Source organism: Lagopus leucura, unplaced genomic scaffold (assembly GCF_019238085.1).
Source record: "Lagopus leucura isolate 7727_CA_CO unplaced genomic scaffold, USGS_WTPT01 Super-Scaffold_100002, whole genome shotgun sequence".
In the NCBI taxonomy this organism is placed as follows: Eukaryota; Metazoa; Chordata; class Aves; order Galliformes; family Phasianidae; genus Lagopus; species Lagopus leucura.
Genome location: NW_024962263.1, coordinates 11,358,832 through 11,380,747, shown reverse-complemented (window position 1 = coordinate 11,380,747; position 21,916 = coordinate 11,358,832). Strand labels below are relative to the sequence as shown.

General features: G+C 37.2%; 1 protein-coding gene across 1 annotated transcript in view; it reads left to right on the top strand.

Moving 5' to 3' along the window:
• Positions 1 to 21,916, top strand: part of EXOC2 (exocyst complex component 2) — a 132,696-nt gene that overhangs the window by 33,925 nt on the left and 76,855 nt on the right. The window contains exons 6-7 of the mRNA XM_042869566.1: positions 7,115 to 7,239; positions 18,393 to 18,473. Coding sequence (XP_042725500.1) covers positions 7,115 to 7,239; positions 18,393 to 18,473 — 206 coding nt within the window. The remainder of the gene's footprint in view (positions 1 to 7,114; positions 7,240 to 18,392; positions 18,474 to 21,916) is intronic.

Sequence of the window (21,916 nt, the reverse complement as noted above, 5' to 3'; positions counted from 1 at the left end):
TCAGGCCACGGTAGTCCACCGTCAGCCTCCATTCTCCACTGGCTTTACGCACTGGCCATATGGGGCTGTTAAAAGGCGAGTGAGTTTTGCTGATCACTCCCTGGCTCTCTAGTTGACGAATTAACTTATGAATGGGGAGCAAAGAATCCCTGTTGGTGCGGTACTGACGCCTGTGCACCATTTTTGTAGCAATCGGTACGTGTTGCTCTTTTACTCGCAGCAGCCCCACAACAGATGGATCTTCTGACAGGCCAGGCAAAACAGATAGCTGCTTAATGTTGTCTGTGTCCACAGCAGCTATTCCAAAGGCCCATCGATACCCCTTAGGATCCTTGAAATGCCCTCTTCTGAGATAATCAATACCTAGTATACATGGAGCCCCTGGGCCCGTCACAATAGGATGTTTTTGCCAGTCCTTACCAGTGAGGCTTATCTCAGCCTCCAACACAGTCAATTCTTGAGAGCCCCCGGTCACTCCAGAAATATGGATTGATTCTGTCCCTTCATGACTCGAGGGCATCAGAGTGCACTGTGCACCAGTGTCCACCAGGGCCTTATATTTCAGTGGTTCTGATGTGCCAGGCCATCGAATCCACACAGTCCAATATACTCTATTATCCCTTTCCCCCCCCTGACTGAGGGCAGGGCCCCTCTATTCATTACCTGTGGTAACTGGAGCAACTGCACTGGTGGTAGATCTGCCTTGTAATTCTTTCACCCGGGCTCGTAGTACAGGAGTAGGTTGACCGTGCCACTTCCCCATGTCTTCTCCATGGTCACGTAGGTAATACCATAAGGTAATTCGCGGTGTATTATTCCTTACTTGAGCCGGAGAGCGTCTGCCTCTAACAGCTGAGATTTTTGATCGTGCATGTAAGAAGGAAGGTTCATCGTCTTTAGTTAGGTGGGCTCGCAAAAATCTCATCGTCTCCTTCATCTCCTTCACATCCTTTGCTAGACTTGTTTGATTATCCTGATCTTCATCAAGCGTTTCTGATACTGCTACAGGTTTGTCATGGTTAATCAGTTGAGACACTTGCTCCGTCATTCTTGATATTGCAGCAACGGCAGAATGAATTGGGGACAGCAATTGTTCGTAGTTTTGGAGCGTAAGAATTAATTCATAAACTAAGGGCGTTCTCTGTTGTTCCTGGTATCTGTCACATGCTGACGTTAGTGTAGCGGCATATTTGTCCAGCGCTGTTGTCACGATTTTCTGCCATATCTCAGGCGTTGTCCTCACTCTTTCAGGGTCGCGGTTTTGTTGTGGGTGGTTAGGAACAAAGTCAGGGTCATACAACATTTCCACCACGCCTATTTCCCTCAAATACTGGATACCCTTTTCAACTGTATCCCATTTTTTCATTGCAATCTTCAAGCCATTTTTGAAGGGATACTTTTCCTTCACAGCTGTTAACACTCGTTCCCAGAGGGAGGCAGCCTCATCCGAACATCGACTAATTCCTCTATCAATAGCTGGATCTCTGGCAATGGCACCTAGTTGGCGAGCTTCATTACCATCCAGAGACAAGCTATGGGCCCCACTGTCCCAACAGCGAACCAACCAGGAAACAAGACTTTCATTCAGGCGCCGTGTGAACTCCTTTCTTGAACCTTGGATTTCAGTCATCTTTAGAGGCCGGCGAGTAGTAATAGAGACTTCCTCTTCATCACTCTCTTCTGCATGTCTCTTAGTTTTCGCTTTTGCCTTTCGCGATGGTGGTGGTTCTGAGGAGGGCCCCTCGCCTGGATCTTCCTCCTCCTCCTCCTCTTCTTCTCTTTTTCGTTCAAGACGCGAAGACACTCGTTTCCATTTCTTGCCCTCCACAGGAGCAACTGGTATTGTTACTGGTGTCTCCTGTGATTGATTAGATTTGACTTGGGGATTTTCCCCTTTGGCTTGAACCTCAGCTCGGAAACTCTCTGTCTCCAGAATGGTATTATATAGGGCGCGGTAAGCACAAGCCAAACCCCAAATAAGTTGTACCTCCTTAGATTTATGTAAGCCGCATAGTCCCTGACTCAAATACTGGCTTAGTTTCTCAGGATCCCACAGGTGTTCAAGAGTAAAATCCCATGACACTGCGGGTCCCCATGCTTCTAAAACCTTTCCTAAACCTCTCCATATTCCCTGCCAATCATCATTCTCTAGTTTTGGAGGAGACTCCTTTCCCTTATTACGAATGAACTGGAATACATTCAGGAGAATTGATGACACGAACAACAACAACAACATGACTATTAATTCAGGATTCAAAAAACGTTTGACAAACCGAGAAGAAAACCCGGAGACTGGTCTGAACATCGTATTGTTTGTAAAATTAGCTATTCCATTTGGGATGTAGTTGTTTGTGAAATTAGCCATTCCTTCTGGGATGTAGTTGTTTGTGAAATTAGCCATTCCTTCTGGGATGTAGATGTCAAAGTTCAAATCATACCACATTGCAAATAGGTAAAACATAGGTGTCTCCATCAGTGTATTTAGGTACCTATATATGGTTGCAATTCCACAACACATAATTATGAGCTGGATTATTGGCCAGTAGGTTGTGAATAACACCATTGCTTTTAATCCTTTACCCAGCACCCCCACGATAACGAGTGGGTTCATCGCTGGTGCTTGCTGAAAAAGGGTTAATGAATTGAAGCTAACAAGAGGAGGGAAAAAAAAAGAAAAAAGGCACTACTCAGACTAAGTAGTGCTCAAAGTTTACAAATATCCCAGAACACTGGCAGTACGCCTAATCTTTCAAGGTCAGGTTTTCCAGCACAGAAACCTGAACTACTGATAATGCTCCCTAACTAAGCTCTCTAAGAGCAGAGAGAAAAAGAGATTCGTTCAGAAAGCTAAAAAGCAGTTGCCCCACGTTGGGCGCCAAAAATCTGTCACGGATTTGACCAGATCAATCTATGTCCGTGACAGGGGCGACAGGCCTCTGCCCTCCCCCCCCCCCCCCACCCCAGTCCCACAAAAATGGGAAGGAAGGAAGGGAGGAAAAGAACAGCGGCAACAATCTATGGAGGAAAACTTATTTTACTATAATATCGGAATACAAGATAACACAATAGATACAATTTAATTGCAATTGAGATTAATAAATCAGACAAGATGAGAGAGAGAGAGTTCCCGGGACCGATTCAAACCTGAAAAGCTTGGAACGGCTAGGAAAGCACCTCCAGCACCCACTGCCAGGCAGCAAGAGAGCGCCCCCCCACCCGGAAGGGCCAGATCCCGTGACTGCTGTAATGTACAGGGATAGGTACGTGGGATTGGGCAGTGACACTTTAATGCCCCGTACACTACATGATGTTTTGATGTGGAATACTGAAACCCAAAAACAAAAAAACAAAAACAAAAAACATAGAACCATGACAAGCCCTAAGTCTGCCAAGAGAGATGTAGGACAAAGTGATTGCAAAGCTCTGGGTACAAAGATGAAGAACGTGGGGGCCCAGGTATTTTCTTTGATTTACAGGTGAAGCATAGAAAGATGGTAGTAGTAGTAGAAGCATCCTGTAGGTTCACAGCTGGTTGTAGAACTAGTTTCAGAGGTGGCATTTTCACTTCTGTTACTTCTATAGCCATGAACTTTCTATTGATGAATAAGGACTGTCAGTGAGAAATGTGATTCATCTGAAATAATGAAAGGGAAACGTTTTTTTGCCAGTGGGTTTGCAGTTTGTGACAAAACCTTCAAATTAGAAATGTCAGGGAATTGTGATAGCAGCTTGCAGATAACTGAAGGTACAGAGATCAGAGTGGTGCGTGTATGGCCCTGTGATGGAACTGAGAGAGCTGCTGAGAAAGTCAAAACCAACTGAAAGTGCCCAGCTTCAAGTGACTTTACATGCCTACAATCTGGGAAACAAATAGGGGAGCTCTAGCTCCACATGTAGATTTAGACAAGAGCATTACTGGAGTAAAGTAGGGTAACCCTGGGGTTCTGTGACGGATACAAACAGGCTTTCTGGGGAAGATGCCTGGGGAAAAAATGACAAGGACTTGACCTTTGTGAATGAGCAACTTGAAAATATTCTTTCGTAGTGGAATGGGTAGCAGGATGGTTGAGTGCTGGCTGAAGAGACCAGGAAAGGTGACATTACAGTAAGATGAAGGAGTAAACAAAATAATGTTTAATTGACTTGAGATACTCTCTCTCCATAGAGCTCGCCCTGCTTCTTGTAGAAGAGTTTAACCTCCATGATATTTCCTGGAAGGGCAGCATGGTGGGATGCAAAGCAGTCTTTGTGGAAAGCTATGGGAATGACCCACAGTTAGGTGATGGTAGTACAATGACCTGGTGTTTGAAACATGCCATAAATACTAGTTAGCAGTCCAGTAAAAAAACATCCTCTGAAGTGTGTCAGCAAGACTGTGTTTTATAAGGTATGAGGATAAATAGTCTCACTGGCATTGTTTTAAGTGTCAATTACATTGTTCTGCCTAATTTTAACCTCTGCTTCAGGAAGGGTGGTAGCTGATCCACAAGAACAGAATTATGTAAATATTTGCATATATAGTGTGAATGAATTAAGTGCTCATAGGAAGTAAATAAAATTACTATGAAATGCTGTTCTGAAAGACATAGACAGTTCAAGGGTAGATAGCAGTTGTTCCTGGTTTACTAAGAATAAAACAGTAAGGTTAGATGAAGATTAAAACCAATAGTAGATGGCTTAAACCCTACAAGCATGAAACTTTGAAAGCTGTGGAATCACCACCACTGGAAGCTGAGATCTGATTTGACCTGTGCATGTCATAGATGATTAAGCTACATTTAAGGATGCTCGTTAAAAAAAATAAATTGATTCTTATTACCATGGCATATAAGCAGCAGTATAATGTAATGGTTATATCTCTAATAAGAGAAGGTGTCAGCAAAAACACTGATTTTGCTAATGGTCAGTAGTATTAATTGATATTACCTTGTCTGGTCCCATTTTACCCCATACTACACCAAAAAGTCCATTGTCATCTTAACATGAAGCTTCCTATTAAGAAATATTTCAATGTTGTTTGGTTGTTTTTTGTTTGTTTTTTTGTTTTCGAATATCTGCATAAATTTTTAATCTTACTTGGGGGGGGGAGGGGGAAACACCATTCAATTTGTCTTTGAATATCAACAGCTTTTAAGTCATGGTCACCTCAGTCTAGTAAAATAATAACATTCATATTGTTTTAGAAAACTTAAAATTTTAGTATTGAAAATTCAGAAAGTTTGGAAACATTAAATAGAAGAATGATTCAAAAGATAGGATAAATCTAATCATGTTTTGAGTCTAACTGTATCTTTAAGAAACAATTTTTTTTCCCACTTCAGAGTGTCTAATTTTAGAAATATTCTGTTGCTATTAATTTGAATTATCTGCCATGTATAATTTGTGCTGCTGTACAGGAAATACAGAGGAAAGATTTAGTTCTTGTCCTCTGTGTAACCTCAGGTGTTGGAAGGGCTAAATGTGTGGTGCACCGATGTTTTGGTTAGCTTATGTATGTTTTTTCCTTTAAGGAAATTCTTTTTAAGTAATCAAAATAGCATCTTTTTTTTTTTTTTTTTTTTCCCAGCAACAGCCTGACAAATATAAATAAACTATTTAGACATACAATTAGACCATCAGATAATATGAAACAGTGCTTAAAAAGGATTCCGTACAGATTTTTGTTAGTTTGAAAAAGCTGGTGGTAAGTACTTCTTGTATGCCCAGGTAGACTAATCCAGTCATTGAGTAATGTACTTTCTGACCAGCAGATGGAAACAGGAAATAAAGCAAAAATGTTGTGACATTGCTGGTACAAAAAGTAAAGTGCACCAGTGTTGTTTTTTTTATCCCTCTGCAGGTGGTGATAGCCTTCTTACTGCCTGATCTAAAGTTTTGTTTTGTTTTTTTGTTACCATATTTTCTACCACAGTTTCAAATGGACAAAGGCTATTGGTGGAATTGCTGTATATCTTAATTTCCTTATTTCATTGTTTTCCTCTGCACCCAGATGTATGGTGTAGTTATTACATTTGAATTTTTTTTGTATTAGGGAGATGGGTTTGTCCTGCAGGTAGGATAAAAGGCTTTTTAAAGGTGAAAATCATGTGTTTGCATTTCTGATCTTCTTTGTCACTGTGCTTTTATAATGAATCTAGGAACGTAACTAATGAGAAAAAGTTCTTTACATTCTTCATTGGGAAGGCACCGGCACAGGCTGTCTAGGGAAGTTATGGATGCACCATACTTGGAAGTGTTCAACAACAGACTTAAGAGGCTCCTGGGCAGCCTGATCTAGTGGTTGGCAACCCTGCCCATGGCAGAAGGGTTGGGTCTAGATGATCATGGAGGTCCCTTGCAACCCATGCCATCCAATGATTCCATGCTATTGCAGCTACTTGTAAATTATAAAAATGTGAAATCAAATATGAACTGGAAATAGTCTAGAAATATTAGGAAACTAAGGCAAAAAGAAACCTGTTACATAAATAATAAGTTGAATAGCAGTATTGTACTTTCAAGCCTCCTCAAAAAAAAAATAAATAAATAAAAATCAGTGGACCTCGACAAAAACACTTGATTTCATGACGCAGGAATCCATTCAGTTTTTCTATATGTTTGCACCACTATTATCTTCAATTCTGAGCTATATTTGCAAATTAGCATAAAAATATTAAAGCAATTCAGAAAATGTAAACGTTTTGTGGACTAATCTGTACTTAAACAAATGTCAATATTAAAGAAACTTCTAATATTGCAGTAGTCAGTATAGTGTACTAAGTGATTTACTATCTCCTATTTCATGCAATAAAGGCAGTTAGCTAAGAGCAGTAGTGCGTACTTAGAAGAAATTTCCTAACTAGTTTGTGCCATAAAAATTGAATTTCTTCACATGCAATTGGAATCTTCCATTTAAGTTTAAAAATTAAAAACTAAACTAAAAAATATAATCCACAGTGTTTCAGACTAAGAGTAAATAGTGATTGTCATGAATCAAACTAGTTAGTAGTTACTCTCTTTAGCAGTTTATGCAGCAGTAGCTATCTTTATTTTCCAAGTAACTTGTTCTATTTATTCATTAGATGACCTTCTTTGTTGTTTGAATGCCATGATGCGTTTTGGTTTTTCTTTTCAGTTTTGATCAGCTCAAAATGGCTGTTGTGAACTTGAAGAAACAAGCCAATAAGAAAAATGAGGGGAGTCTGGCTTATGTGAAAGGAGGTCTCAGTACATTTTTTGAAGCACAAGATGCTCTGTCAGGTAAATTTTACTTAGTAAATATGGTATAAATGAAAAGTTTGTATCTGCATGTGTGGTTGAATTTAATATTAAAAACATTGTTCTTTGCAGTCTTTTCTGGAAGCATACAAGTTTGATCTCTGTGTTACTTTGATCACAAGCTGAGACAGGCTAGCTCATTGCTAGGGTATATTTGCAAATGATGGCACCAAAAGTATGACAGGAATTGAAGATGTTTTTTGAAACTATATCCCACAAATGCAAAAAAGTGAGGAAATGTGGAACAAGAGATGTTATATGTTTTACAGACTACAGCAACGTAAAAGCTTCTATTCCATGATGCCTTATCCCATAATCAGACTGTATTATTTATATGAAAATTTAGTACCCACAGATTTAGGAAATTTTTCCACCTTTAGATTCTGTTTACCACAGGAAAAATGGCACACTAAGGAGATTACATCAGTTGTCTTTCTCTGTATACATAGTTGTGTGTGTGTGTACATGTATTTATGTCTATATGTGTAAATACATCCACATTTACTTGAGACATAAAATGTCTCTCAGGTAAAAGCGTAACTAGATAGGACTACAATACCTGCTGACAAGGACTGTGCTGGCTAAGAATGTGACTCTAGTGGGCCATTTCCAATAGCTTTGACGTTTACTACAATGCAGCACACGTGTATAGTATAACTATTATTCATAGGTTGCTCTAAAAGTAATGCCTTCTACTTATTTCCATGGAATCTGGTACAAAAAGAATGGCATTGTTTGATCAAGCAAATTCTCATCTACAAAACACTGTTTTTCAATGTAGTCACCACCATTAGCTATGCATTTGTGCCGGCGATGTATAAAAGTCTGCATGCTGTGCTCATAAAAAATTTTCTCCGGTGGAGGTGACCTACTGATGCTGTCACCACTGCTGAAACACACAGCCTGCCGCCTCACTGTGTTGACATCTGATGTTCTGCATAAATACTCAGCAAGGGTCAACAAATGTCAATGGGTGCCACTTTTTCCACATGGAGGAATTCATATCTTTGCTTCGTATGAACTTCTGTGTTGCACTGTTTTGTCAGATTGCCCCTCTGCCGTCATCTGTCACACAGCAATAAAATGAAATGGAGCGTCACTGGGAAGGTTCAATGTGTACTGCCGTGTCATCGGCATCCGCCACTGATATTGTGGGCCAGCGTCATAAACTAGGAGGCATTACTTTCAGAGCAGCCCTTGTATATTGAAGGATTTCCATTTTTGATCCTGTATTATGGGTACCATAGACTAAGTAAACTTGTATCCATCTCTTCATAGCTTCATTCAAGCTAAAACTTCTGTTGGTTTTGAGAACACTGCTTTGGATAAATACTGCTTTTCTGTTGACCTACTTATAGTCCACTCAGTAACCGTCTGATAGCCAATTCTGTGTCTCAGAGAGAAGGGAAAGAAGTGCTGTTTCACTTGATGCTCCACTCATAGCCCTGCCCAAGATTAAAACCTGCGGCATGCCCTTCAGATGACAGTGTTTTCCCAAGTGGCCAATAGCATTTGTCTATCCACCTAATTTAGTCATTCTTAGATAATAACTTCTTTTCCACAGGTGCAGATGTGCATGCTTTGATAGGAAAGATCTCATTTCAAGAAATCCGACAACTCTTCTCACAACAGATCTTAACTTCTTAATATCTCTGTTACCCCATCCAAAACTGGCCTAATATAGGTCAGCTTTGAAAACCGTGGCCTAAATTTAGAGAAGACTTCGGTAACAGAAGAGAAGAATTGAAGGTTTTGGTAGAAATAGTAAAGGTGGTAATCATATGAGAAGACGTGAGGAAGAATGTGTGTGTGGCATTTTTTAACTCTGTTTTTAACCAATTTTTTATTAAATGCTAAGAATTCAAACTGATATTAGGCTATTTTTAAGGGAATTTCTTCAGCATCTTGGAAACCCAAAGTGCTACTTTTTTGTAATAGTTAAAAATCCTAAATTATCCTCAACATTAAAATGTGATTTGTTTCTCACATCCAGATCTATTAAATACTCCCGAGGGTACCGAGTTAGTTTTATTTCCCAATAGTTACTGGTATGGAAAAAAAGCAGTGCTGGTGAATATGTGTTATTTTCTAAGATTATTTTTTGGACTAGTGAAGGCTTAGTAGCATTTACAGAAAGTGAATGCAAATCATAAATATTGTGGCTTTTCTAGAAAGGACACAATTTTTTTTTCTTGTCCCGTCTATTAAAATAGAGGCTTCTTGTCTTTGTAAACTGCTTGACTGATAAATAGAGAGGCCAAGCAGCTGTTTGGAATGCAAAAAAAAAAACAACTAATGAAATAATAGAGAAAGCAAACTTATTTATTTCACTAAATGCTCTGTCTTGAATTTTAAATTTTGATAGATGTAATAGTGTTTGGCATCTCTTATCCATGTTTATTTTACCTAAAATTAGAGTTTGTCCGTGTAGTCCTTCAAATGAATTACAAACTTAAAAATTTGGGATGATTCGTGGTTGGTGCCACTTTTCATCTGTAACCAGTGTCTTGTTTTGTCTTCCTCGCAGTGATCCCCCTTACATATTCAAAAGGAAGCAGACGTGTATCTTGAGTTGTTGTAAATGTTGAATTAAAATAGTAAGAAAGAAAGAGAATGACTTTGACGTTGTAAAAGAAATTTAGAGACTTCAGATCTTAATATGTTACACATTCAAAGCTATAACACTGGAATTCAAGGAATATAAAAACCAATGCAGTCTTTAGTTGTTAACTTCTGAGACTAAATTGTTCATGAGAATGCATTGAAGGTCACAACTGTCTTCTCTGGTATTTTAACATGCATTTTTCTTTTGAGATTTCCTATTAATTGGCAAATGAAGAAGTGTTTTGGATTCTTTTCAGTCTAAATAAGCTTATTGCATTTGAATTTCAGGTTTCTAGTTCAAAACTACTTGTTTGCCCTTTCTTCCCCCACATGCAGAATGTTATTGAGGGAATTTAACTGGAAAAAAAAATTACATCTTTTGAGAGAGCTCTATTGTTAAAAGCAACAGCTAATTTGGATGTCAAGAGTGTTCCAGTAGCAGCAAGAAAAATGGAAATCTTTGACACCATCACCCAGCTTTCATGCCAGATGTCATGGCTTTTCTCCAAAGTGTTTTGTTACTACATTTTCCTCAAAGGATAAGTGCAAAGAATTCAGGATGAGCATTACTAAAATTGTTTCTGGAGGAATAGGTCAGATGCAAAATTAAAAACAAACAAAATCAAAAGAAGAGCAAACAAGATACCTTCTAGACAAGTAACTATTGAATTCAAGCTCTTTAGCAAAAGAATAATTAATTAAAAGTTCCAGTGTATTCTGACTACACAGTATTTGTACGAGGTAATATCATGCCATTTTTCTGTTCACACACAAGAGTGAATTTGTTTTATTTTGTAATTTAGAAAAATGCCCCTAGAATTTGTATCTGCATAAAGCTGCATCAATATTAGTTTGTTTGAAAACTGTAAGCTGACTTTGTCACAAGCTGCTAGGAACACAGCCTCCATTCGATGAACTTTCATTGTTGCATGAGCATAGAACTGTTGCAGATGGAAAGTGTCTGAAGGGAAGACCATTCTGTCAGTTTTCCAGTGAAGTTTAAATGCCCTGAACTGCCTGGGATTCGATTTCAGTTGTTGTTTTATCTTTTTTTTAATTGTAATTATTCAATTTCTTTGGGAAGATATTACATGTTCTCTGAAGGGAACATGTTGATGGGGAAGAATTTAGGCATTCAGTTTTCCTCTCCAGATACCCTAGAATGATTCTTTCCCAATGACTATGCCTTATAAACTGTAGACCAGTTCCATTTCTCTGTGGGATTTTGTTGTGTAGCAGAGAGTCAGTGTGTTGTTATTTCTCTTCATTCTCTCTGCTTTGTTGGTATAGGATGTTACTTTTTGTAGGGAGCTCACTCGTTTTACGGTTTCATATTCATCTATTTACACATCTGTTTGTATGTGGTTTTTTAACTCATACACTGTGAACAAAGCGAATATAAGAACTCGTGTAAGAAAGGGTTTGTTAAGAAAATAAGTGGTTGGATAGGCCAGAACCCTTGTTTGTTTGGTTTAATTTCTTGGAAAATAGAATTGCCTTATCAGATCCTCATGTCTCACTGTCTGCTAGCTTAGCTGACAGTTTGACAGTGATTGTGTCGCAGCAGAGATGTTCAACAGGAAGTTTGTTTCGTCAGCTGAAGGGAGCTGTAAGCTGAGCTGAAGGGGACTGGGCACCTCAGGTTGACCCACTTGTCAGCATCACAGAGTTCAGCTGATTTATTTCCCGTAATTCTAATTGCAGCCTAGAAAGCAGCATTCCTAAAAGCGCTACTGTTTATATCCTCGTAGAGACATAGTGTTTTACTGCCATAAGCAAATTGTGTTCCAATTTGCTTATGAATCCTCTGGAATCCTCTGGAAAGCTAGAAAATGGATTTACTTTGAATGTACTTCTCCAAAAGGGCTTTAGAAACCTTAGGCTGCAGTGCTTCTTTTTATTTTAGTGACGGTAAAAAATAAATAAATAAACAAATAATGGCCACTTTAATTGCCCAATTCCGTAGAAACGTGCCAGTATAACACTCATGTTGGCATATAAAGACAATGCAGTGTGCTCTTCAAAGTGTGGAGCTTTCGAATTTGAGCTTTAAATTCAGTCTTTCTTTAGATATAAGCATTTGATTAAACCAAATTCAAACACATGATTAGCACCCGAGTCATACAGCTGAATTTAAAAAGCTAGAATATGTCTGTGTTCAGTGGTTTTAGTGTGGCATTGCTGTTTATGTTATCGTCTCCCTCCTGCTTCACGCAATGGAATATAGGTTTCATAGAGTAAGAACAATTATTCCTGGTAATTTTCAATATGGAAATTTGTAGAGAACAAGAAAGAGTGGGGCTGTGGAAACAAGCAGCCTGTGATAAGCTTGGATACTGTGTGTATGCCATATATCTGACAGCACATCAGCCACCTCAGAGTTACAGTTCATGTGTGTGCATGTGCTCAACAGTAGATGCAGCTTACATGATTTAAGAATTAAGATCCTGGCTCTGAGTAGCCATGAAACAATAGCTGATATGCTCAGGAGTTCACCATGTAGTTTTCCAAGGGGTACTCATGTCTGAAGGCTTAAGGTATTTGTGCCACATTATATGTATTCTGAATAAGAAGCAATTGCACTCTCATTACCATATATTTTGTATTTGTGTTTATGGGAATTATTGATCAGCTAGGCACAATGGGAAAATGAGTTGTTTCTCATTACAGTTTCTTTCTTGAAAACTTATTACTGCAATGCTAAACATAGCAAGGAAGACATGAGCTTGCAATGAACAATGCCTACTGAGATAAAGATGACCTGATAAAGGTTTTCCTGTCAAACAAGTAAATGGTGAAAGGTAGTTTAGTGTCAAATGGGTGCTTTCTCTTTATATAATACCTGCAATGAACTTCTGCAGTAGACAAATTCTTCTATTAACATAATCTTCATAAAAAGTAAGGTTCTAGCACAGCATTTTCTAACAATTTTTTTCAGTGTCTCAAGCAAGAAGGTAGTATGATTAGAACAAGTGAAAAATAGGAATAGTCTCTGTCCACAGAAAGTTTCTGTTGCCCAAGCCTGTACCTGTTTTTATGGTAAATGCTCATACTTTTAGAGATGTAAGCTGGTAACAGTAACTACTAGCAGAATTTCTCCAAATAGATGAAGTCATGACAGCTTTTAGCTGTCTGTTGTGTTCTGTGAATCTGGGGTTGTTGCCTGGGGTTGTTGTGGCCAAAGTGCAGGACCCAGCATTTGTCCTTGTTGACACTCATCCCAATGGCTTCAGCCCAGCTATCCAGCCTGTCCAGATCCTTCTGTAAGGCCTCGCTGCCCCCAGGCAGATCGACACTTCCAGTCAACTTGGTATCATCCACAAACTTACTGAGGGTGCACTCAGTGCCCTCATCCAGGTCATCAATAAAGGTATTGAAGAGGACAGGCAGCTTGTGCCAGCACCTCACCACTCTCTGTGAAGAACTTCCCCCTGATGTCTAATCTAAATCTACCTTCCTTTAGTTTAAAACCATTCCTCCTCATCCTATCACTATCTACCCATGAAAAAAGTTGATTTCCCTCATGTTTATAAATATTAAATATTGGAAAGCCTCAGTGAGGTCTCCTCGCAAACTTCCCTTTGCCAGGCTGAACAAGCCCAGTTCCTTCAGCCCATCTTCAATGGAGAGGTGCTCCAGGCCTTTCAGTCATCCTTGTTGGATTCCTCTGGACCATCTCCAAAAGAGGAACACGAAGATCATAGCAGTTTTCATGCTCTAAAATTGTCAAGTATCCTGGTGTGGGCCCGGGTCCAGTCCTTGAATCTTAGTTAATCTAAGGATGGCTAATAAACCCTGTTTTGAGGTCTGTTTTTGAAGTATTTGCCTGAAAATGTCACACTTGCTTATATATAATCCTCAGTGAGGTCTGTTAACTTTTCTCTCACATTGTTGTTAAACAACATTTGGTCACTTATTTGCATAAAACTTCCCCTCCTGGCTCTGTGCCTTAGTTTTGTGGTTGTTTTTTTTTAGTCTTTTGAAATTTTGTTGTGTTGTGTAATTAAACTTGAGAAAGTAAATGCTAGAGAAACAAAATACAAAATGCAATTAAAGAGAATATTACCTTCAGTATTTTGTAATTTTGGCTTGGCTTAGTAGTGTTTATCAAAATAAGGCCAAGTTTGCCCTATAATTCACAAAAATATCTGGAAATTCTCTGAAAAAAAATTATACTTAGCAGTACAGGCTATTGGCCAGAATAACAAACTTTTCATTATGTAAACCTAAAGAAACTAATGTATTATCACTGCTTCTGACATGCTGTCTTTAAGTATTGCATTATGCACTACATATATACACTCCTGTTGAATCTGTTCAGAGGAGTTTTTATCCTATGTACATGTGCTGTCCTCATCAATGACACTGTTTTGTTCAAATTACAGAAAATTGTTACATCCTTCTAAAAAGCAAACCGAAGGCGTTCAGTCATTGCCATGAATGCTGGAAGCATGTTAACATGTGTTCTTCATCCTTTCATTAATGTTCTTTGGTGCCAAATTGTTTATGGTTACCACATGAGATCTTTTGAACTACTTTACTGAGTCAGTCTTTCCTTTCTGTCAATTCTTTTTCTTTCTTCTTTTTTTTTTTTTTCTTTCTGTGTCTGACTGAAAACCTTTGGTACGTTTTGGGTACTTTTTCTTCTTTAACCATACTTTTGTGCAAAAGGGTTAGATTTTCAGATATGCTAAGTGCATGCATAACCTCCTTTCATCAGAAAATGGTAGAAAAGTTGCATGTGTGTCACTTGGAGATGAGTTAGACTGAAGATGTTTTTATAATACTACTCTTGGTGTTTAGCTCAAAGTATGTTTTTTAAATATCTAATGAGTAAATCAAGAATGCCTTTTGTGAGTCAGAAATTGTATAACCTTGGAAGCGTAGTTTAATTTGCTACAGATTTACATTTGCCAAGTAGTAAACTGTATCCTTCCTTAGATTAAATAAAATTGTTTTCAACACAAGCAACAATAAATTAATTGCTAGTTTATTTTACTGCAAGGCCTGTGCTGTCATTTATTTGCCATGCTGAACTTTGCATATGTTTTGGGGAAAAAAAAATAACCGATTTGAAGAACGTAGTCATAGGCTGAAGGTTTTGAGCTCTAAACTTGTCTCTTCACTGTTACAAGTTAGTTATATTGCTGTAGCTGTGAAGCTTGCAAGTCTTTAAATATTCTTACTTAACTGAACAACTTAAGCACATTCAGGCAAAGATAATACAAAACACAGTTAATTTTCTGGCTCTGGTTAAAGCATCTAGACCAGATCCTGTGCTCGTTTATTCTGTGCTACTCACAGTAAAATTTATCAGTAATGGTAAACAGTCTGTCCTAGGTTTCCTACTGTTAATCCAACTAAGACAAGGGTAACTGGTAGTTCAAGAAAAATATCCTGCCCAACCCTCCTTTCTTTAGGCCTCCAAAGGGAGCCCTTCTTACTGTCTATTCATCACTGCCTGCAGAATGAAACTGCAGTTGAAGTGGCTAGTGTGGAAAATATAAGCTGGCTTTCCATCAGCCCTGTGCTCCTTCCTCTCTGCTGGTATGGCAGTAGTGCAGCCAAGGCAAGGATTAGGCAAACTCACTAATAAATAAAGAAAACTCCTTTCTTTACCAAGTTAATTTTCCACCAGATTATCTCATCTTTCCTGCACTACAGCCGTGTGATTGGTAGATCCAGCAAAGCATGTAGGTGCAAGTGTTGAAGGCGGCTGTCCTAGGCAGCAGCAGCCCACTGCTACATGGACGTGGTCTAAGAAAAAAAAGGACATTTTGAGTATCTCTGTGTTCCTTCCAATCAGATTACATCTATGCGTATTTTCCTTGACTGCATAGTGTTTTGCTTGCCTGAACTTCTAACTCAGAGACGTTTTGTCTGATTCTCACAGAAGGAGCATGTACTTTGTTTTTCACTTTGAAAACTTAACTTTTTTTTGTAACCTCACTTTGCCATACGTATTAATGCACTTACTGCAAAATTTGAATACAAAGTGTAAAAATAGCTTAGGTGAAGAAAGTAATATATTAAAGATATAAAAGGAATGCAGCAATTCCCTTTTTGTGCACACAGAGTAATGTAGGTAGCTCTACACATGTTCTGTATGTTCAAAATGTGCCTTATTTTAGACAGTGGTCCAAAACTCTCTTGGCTTATCCTGCCTGTTAATATGCCTTTATCTGTACTCCATAGTGCTTTTCACCTCTCTAAAACTTTATACTCTGTTTTTTGTTTGTATTGTTGGCGTAATTTTCTGTCTGAGCACATATATGAATTGACTTAATGTGACACTTTTTCCTACATTTACATCACCAATGTTCTGAAGCTAAGAATCTCAAATACTTCATGCCAAGTGACAGGCTTTAAATGCTACCATGGTGAAAAATGTTACATTCATTTTAAAAGGAAGAAGAGGGAATAGTGCTTCTATTGTGTATTTTCATCTCAGGGGAATGTGAAGGAGAACTGCTTGGAGAAGATGAGCTTTAAAAATTTCAGGAACTGGTGAATGATCATGACAGAGGTCTAAATAAGGTTCCTTCAAAATAAAATAAAAAACAATAAACCATGTAGTTCATATCTTAACATTTTTTAAATTGGTAACATGGTAATTCATTCTCTTTCAAAACTTCTTGATGTGCTTATTAAAGGAATACTTTGTGTGCATTTGCAATAAAAGCTGGTTTTGATAGCACTTCAGATGTTACGTTTTATCTTGGACATTTTGAGATGTGTCCGCTTCAGGAGTAAGATTGTAGTTAGCAGTTGCTGCCACATAATTAATTATTCCAAAGTAGTTAATTTTAAAAATCCTTGAAACAATATGTAACTTCTTCTCTTAAATCTACATCCAAGTAGAAGGTATTTTTCAGTAAAATGTTCTGTTGAATGAGTTTAAAATATTTAACTTCCTATCATTACACTTTGATACAGTTCCAGTAGTATTTGCAACATTTGGCTTAAAAATTATATGCTTATGTTGTGGTTGCTGTTCTAATGAACATGCCTTTCAGTTTTTATTGGCAAAGAGTACAATTGGCTGCACACAAACCCAACTATGCATGTAAATGGAATAATATCATTAGAACCCTTAGTGGTTTTGTTACAAAATTGTGGATATATTCTTACAGGTAAGTGGTGTTCATGTCATACATAAAATAATATGCTAATGTTAAGGATACACAATCTGTAGAATAGATTTTTGTTGTTGTTCCTTAAAACGTACAGGGATCTGTTAGTTTCAGTTCATTTTGTTGAAGTGTTGTCTTAAGATCCTAAATCTAGATCATTGGATTTTTTTGCCTCTAATGAATTAAATAACAAAAATGAAAGTGCTGTCGCATTGTCATGAACGCAAAGCTTATTGAGATCCTATATGTATGATCCATTTGAAGAGTCAAATTTAAGCGTTTAAGATAATTGGAATTGTCACTTTTCCTTTTTTCCCCTTTGCTTTTTAAATGAAAATTCTTCCTTTGAGCAAGTTTTGGAGACTCATAAAGAAAAAGCTAACTTCTTTCAGAATAGCCACCTTGTCTCACTGTTCACAGCAGGACTGATGCTAAAGGGTGATGCCTGACTAAGGGTGTGTTCCCTTTGTCTTTGGTGTGCATCTACATACCACCAATAAGTAGGGATTCATCCTGTGGGTTGAATTGCAGGAATCGGCTGGAGTACATTAGACATATTCATGGAGTGCGTATCCTGGTGAAGTTTCATCATGGGAGAATGCATTTGAGAAACCTTGCCATGCAAAGTAAACTAAGGCTGAGACAACTGAGAGAATATTTTCAAAACTGTGTCTGTGGTCTGAACTAAAATATATTATTATTCACTTAAAAACAGTGACCAACATCGCTGTTTTCAAGGGTAGATCAACTTCAGATTACTGTATTGGGAACAAGCAGGAAGTGTGATAGGAGGCTTTTTAGTAGTCTCAATTTTTTCTAAAGCAACAGGAGCTTTTGATTGGTAGAGGATTTTACATAGTCTAACAAATTAAAGTTTTTAAGGGGAAATACCATTTTTAAATAATTACTTCATATATGATATATGTAAAGTCTGAGTTGGGGTCACTCAGATTCCCTGTGACTATTTTTGTAGCCTTTAATTATTGGAAATTCCTTTTCACTGTGACCAGCATACAAATTTTGCTCTGCAGACTGTAACTATTTTGTGCTTAAATTGTGCTTACTTTCCAGATTACTAGATGATTAATACTTATACAACGAGATAGCAAAATGCAGTTATTTTGCCTCCCTGACCTCTTTTTTTCTTGAGCATTAGAGATTTGTTGAAGAATGTAGAGTAAATCTGTGTTAAAGTAATGGTTAAAATTCTGCAGTGTCTGGCTCTGAGCCTTGTCCTCCACTAGGCTCTGCTGCCATGAAACGTTTGTATTTTTTATGTTTAACAAGAAAAATAACACTTTATATTGAATTTTAAAAAATGTTTAGAAGTGTCACTTTGATGTAATGTATTCCCACCTATTAAAATGTTCTGCATTTTAACTAGACACTTTATTCCAGCAATCCATCAAAAACTGGAAGCGGATGGAACGGAAAAAGTAGAAGGATCCATGACGCAAAAACTGGAGAATGTTCTGAACAGTAAGTTTTGTCCTTCCAGCAGCAACTATTTCTGGATGTTGGACTTTCTAACAAGCTTTACTATATTCCTCAGAATATGGTAGAATGTAGAAAACAGTACATTCTCTCTTGCTGTTTCTTGTTTGATGTAGCTATTCTAGGTGCAATGGAACACCTTTTGAATAAGTGGCAGTTTTTGCCATGACCATCAGTGGTCAAAATAAAGGAAGTCTAGAGCATTTTCTTTAAATTAATTTTGGTTGTATCTCAGTTACAAGCGTACAAAGAAAACAGCAGAGATATTATGCATAGCTGGAGCCGTAGAAGGATGAGCTAAACCGAGTACTGAGATCGTAAGACGTTTGAGCAAGAGGGAAAAAAAAACAAACTGTTTGCAGAAGGAAGATCTGTTAACAGAATCTTTCTCACTTTGTGTTATCATTTAGACTACTTGGAACTAGCATTTGTTTTAGAAACTTTGAAAAGCTCTTGGTACTTTCTTTTCTCTGTATTAGCTGTAAGATCGCATTGAGACAAGTGGCTTGAATTCAGTGCAGTTTGGTATGTGTTTCAGCAGATCAAAAAGTAACTTTTTTAATTCTGGGACTTCTGCCAAGATAATTTTACTTTGTTTCATTGTGATTTTTTTCACAGAGGAAGGGATGTTTCCCTTAGTGCAGTATCAATAAGCAGAACTGACATGCAGATAGCTGACTCAGTCTGAGTCTGTTTTGTGAAATCAAGAAAGTGACATGGAAGTTCACTGTTTTTGTTCTCTTGTATGAAGAAAGCTGTGACTCTGTGTGTTTTTGTGTGGAGCACAAATAAAGCAGGCTTTTTTTTTTTTTTTTTGGACAGCTTTAGCTTTTTTCAGTAATGATGTGGACTGAACATTATTCCAAAAAAAAAAACACCAACAAAACCAACTATATGCACACACAATTGCTATAAAGAAGATAATGTGTGTCTGCATGTGCAAAATATAATATGCAGGCTGAATGTTTTTGTGCGTACGAGATAGGAGAGAGAAAGATTTGCTGGAATTGCTAGTGCTATCCCTAGTTATGTGTTTATGCCATGTCAAGCACTTAGGGCAGATCCTTTGGAGAGCACTTTTCCTTTGACAAAATTACATGACATTACATAACATAAAAAGGCAAAAAAGTGCAGTTCCAAGGTTCACGACTCATTTTTGTATGCACTATTATGAGATAAACGTATCTATAATATATAACCACTTTTCCACTTGATAGCTGAAATCTATATGCAGATAATGCAGATTGTCTTTTACAAACTGGATCTGTAGAAGAACTTCTGCCAGCCACTTCAGAGTGTTATTAAGTTTGGCTCTGTTGTGAAGAAAAATTGGCTGCTTTTCCTTCTGATACTTTGCAAGTCATGATGGGTGGAAGGCAGGGGGGTAGGAATACAAGGATTTAAAGAGAGTAAATAATATTATGCAAAGTAGTTTAGGATCAAAGCTTTGTTTCTTGTCTGACCATTCAAAAGTGTCCTTAGTTACTACTCTGCAAAGAACAGGCTTTCAAGTGCTGCTGTAATCCTTGAGTTACAGGGTCTGCTTTCAAAAATGACTTCAAATCTTCAATTGAAATTTACATTTAAGATATGCACCTACAATCTATGAAAAGTCAATTGATGTTGAAAGCTTGATTCAAACTCGTAAGACAAAGGATGCTTTCTACACCTCCTAAGCATGCAAAGAGAATGTGCCAAATTATTGGATTGAAATGTCGTAAGTTAGTAGAAGTAGAATCTGCTTCAGTAGGTAGGATTGTAGCTGCTTGCAGTTTCTGCTAGATTGCTAGATATAATTAGTAAATAACTCACATAACGTATATTCACAAAAGCATACTATGGGCTGCACTTAATTTCACAAAGAATTGCCTCTTAGAGGAGGTCAGTCAAATTCTCTTATGTCTTGTTTTTGACAGGTTCTATGTAAGACAACTGTTGGATAACAAGAGCTTTTTTTTATTAATTTGCACAGAGTATATTGTCTATTTGGAAAGTATAATCAGTCATTCTTTATCCATGAACTTCCTAGTTTACTTTTAGATTATTCATTACTAGTGAACAGATAAATTGTTAATGTAGAAGGGATTTGGGAAGAGCAGAGAAAGGAAGAGATTTTGCAATGTTTTTCTAAGTCCTAAAAGAGAAACCTATTCTGAACAAAGTATTGAATTAAGGCATTTCATTTAACATAATTTCATTTTCCAAGTAAAACAGAAAAGAAGTAAAATCATTTCCCTAAATTGAGGATTTTACTTCATTAATTCTGTACAGATAAATGTGTAGTTTTGAACTAAAGATGGAAATCACTGTGCAGTTGCTGCAGTTGCTAATTGCCTTTGAAAAAGCAATTGGACATTTGATAAGGCATTGAATTAAAGAAATATTGTTCTGTGAATAAAACTTAACTTTGCGAATGCAGTACGTTTCTTCTTGACTGTTACTGGAATGCATGAGAAGCATATGAATTCAAACAAACCGAATGTATTTACTCAACTCAAAAGTTAACATTTTTTTAAAGCATCAAGAGAAAATAAAATCAAACTTTATCAGTGATCTGTATTTAGATATCCAGTTCGCTGTTTTCATTGTGTATTTCTCCATAATGGGTTAAAGTATTTTATATTAAATGGTATATAGTAGGAATAGCTGTCCTGACAAAACATTTTTTTTACATCAGGGCTTCAAAATTTCAACGAAGTTTAAACATTATTTAGATATAACAATTATTTTACAAAGACTACTTTTAACATGAACAGGCCACCCACAGTGTTGACTGGAGAAAATGGCATGCAAGCCACCCAGTGAGACTGATGTAATTTTTTTCATCTTTGCTTAAATTATAGTCACTAGACCAGATAATGTAGAAACTTTTACACGCAATGATCAAAAAAAGCTAAAACAGTTCCAGTTCTTTTTTTCTTTTATTGGTTAATTAAAAATAAGTCACGAGTTGAAAAATGCAAATAATCGCGTGCGAATATAAATGAAATACTGTTACTCTCTCAGGAAGTATGGAAAAACTCTATTACAAAATAGAATGCATTATAGTTTCATTATAAAAGGTTCTGAGGATTTCTGTATTGAAGAATATCCACAAATAATGTAGAAATGTAATTGCATGAAATTAGTGTCCTAGACTTGATCCTGTATATGATGAAACTTAATGGGGTTTTAATGCACTGTGAAGACTACAATTGTTCACTCTGTTACAGTGACCAACCAGTTAATTTTTCAGTCACACCATTGTCTGTGATTTAATCATCAGTACTTCTAAAAGTGATTCACTAAAATCAAACATTATTAATCATATTTAAGAATTAATTTGAGAATGCAGAAAGTTTGCAAAATTTGCAGTCCTAACTCTGGAAACTGTGGCATTAATTAACATAATGAAATTATACTTTTCTAATAAAGAAAACTTTCTGTGA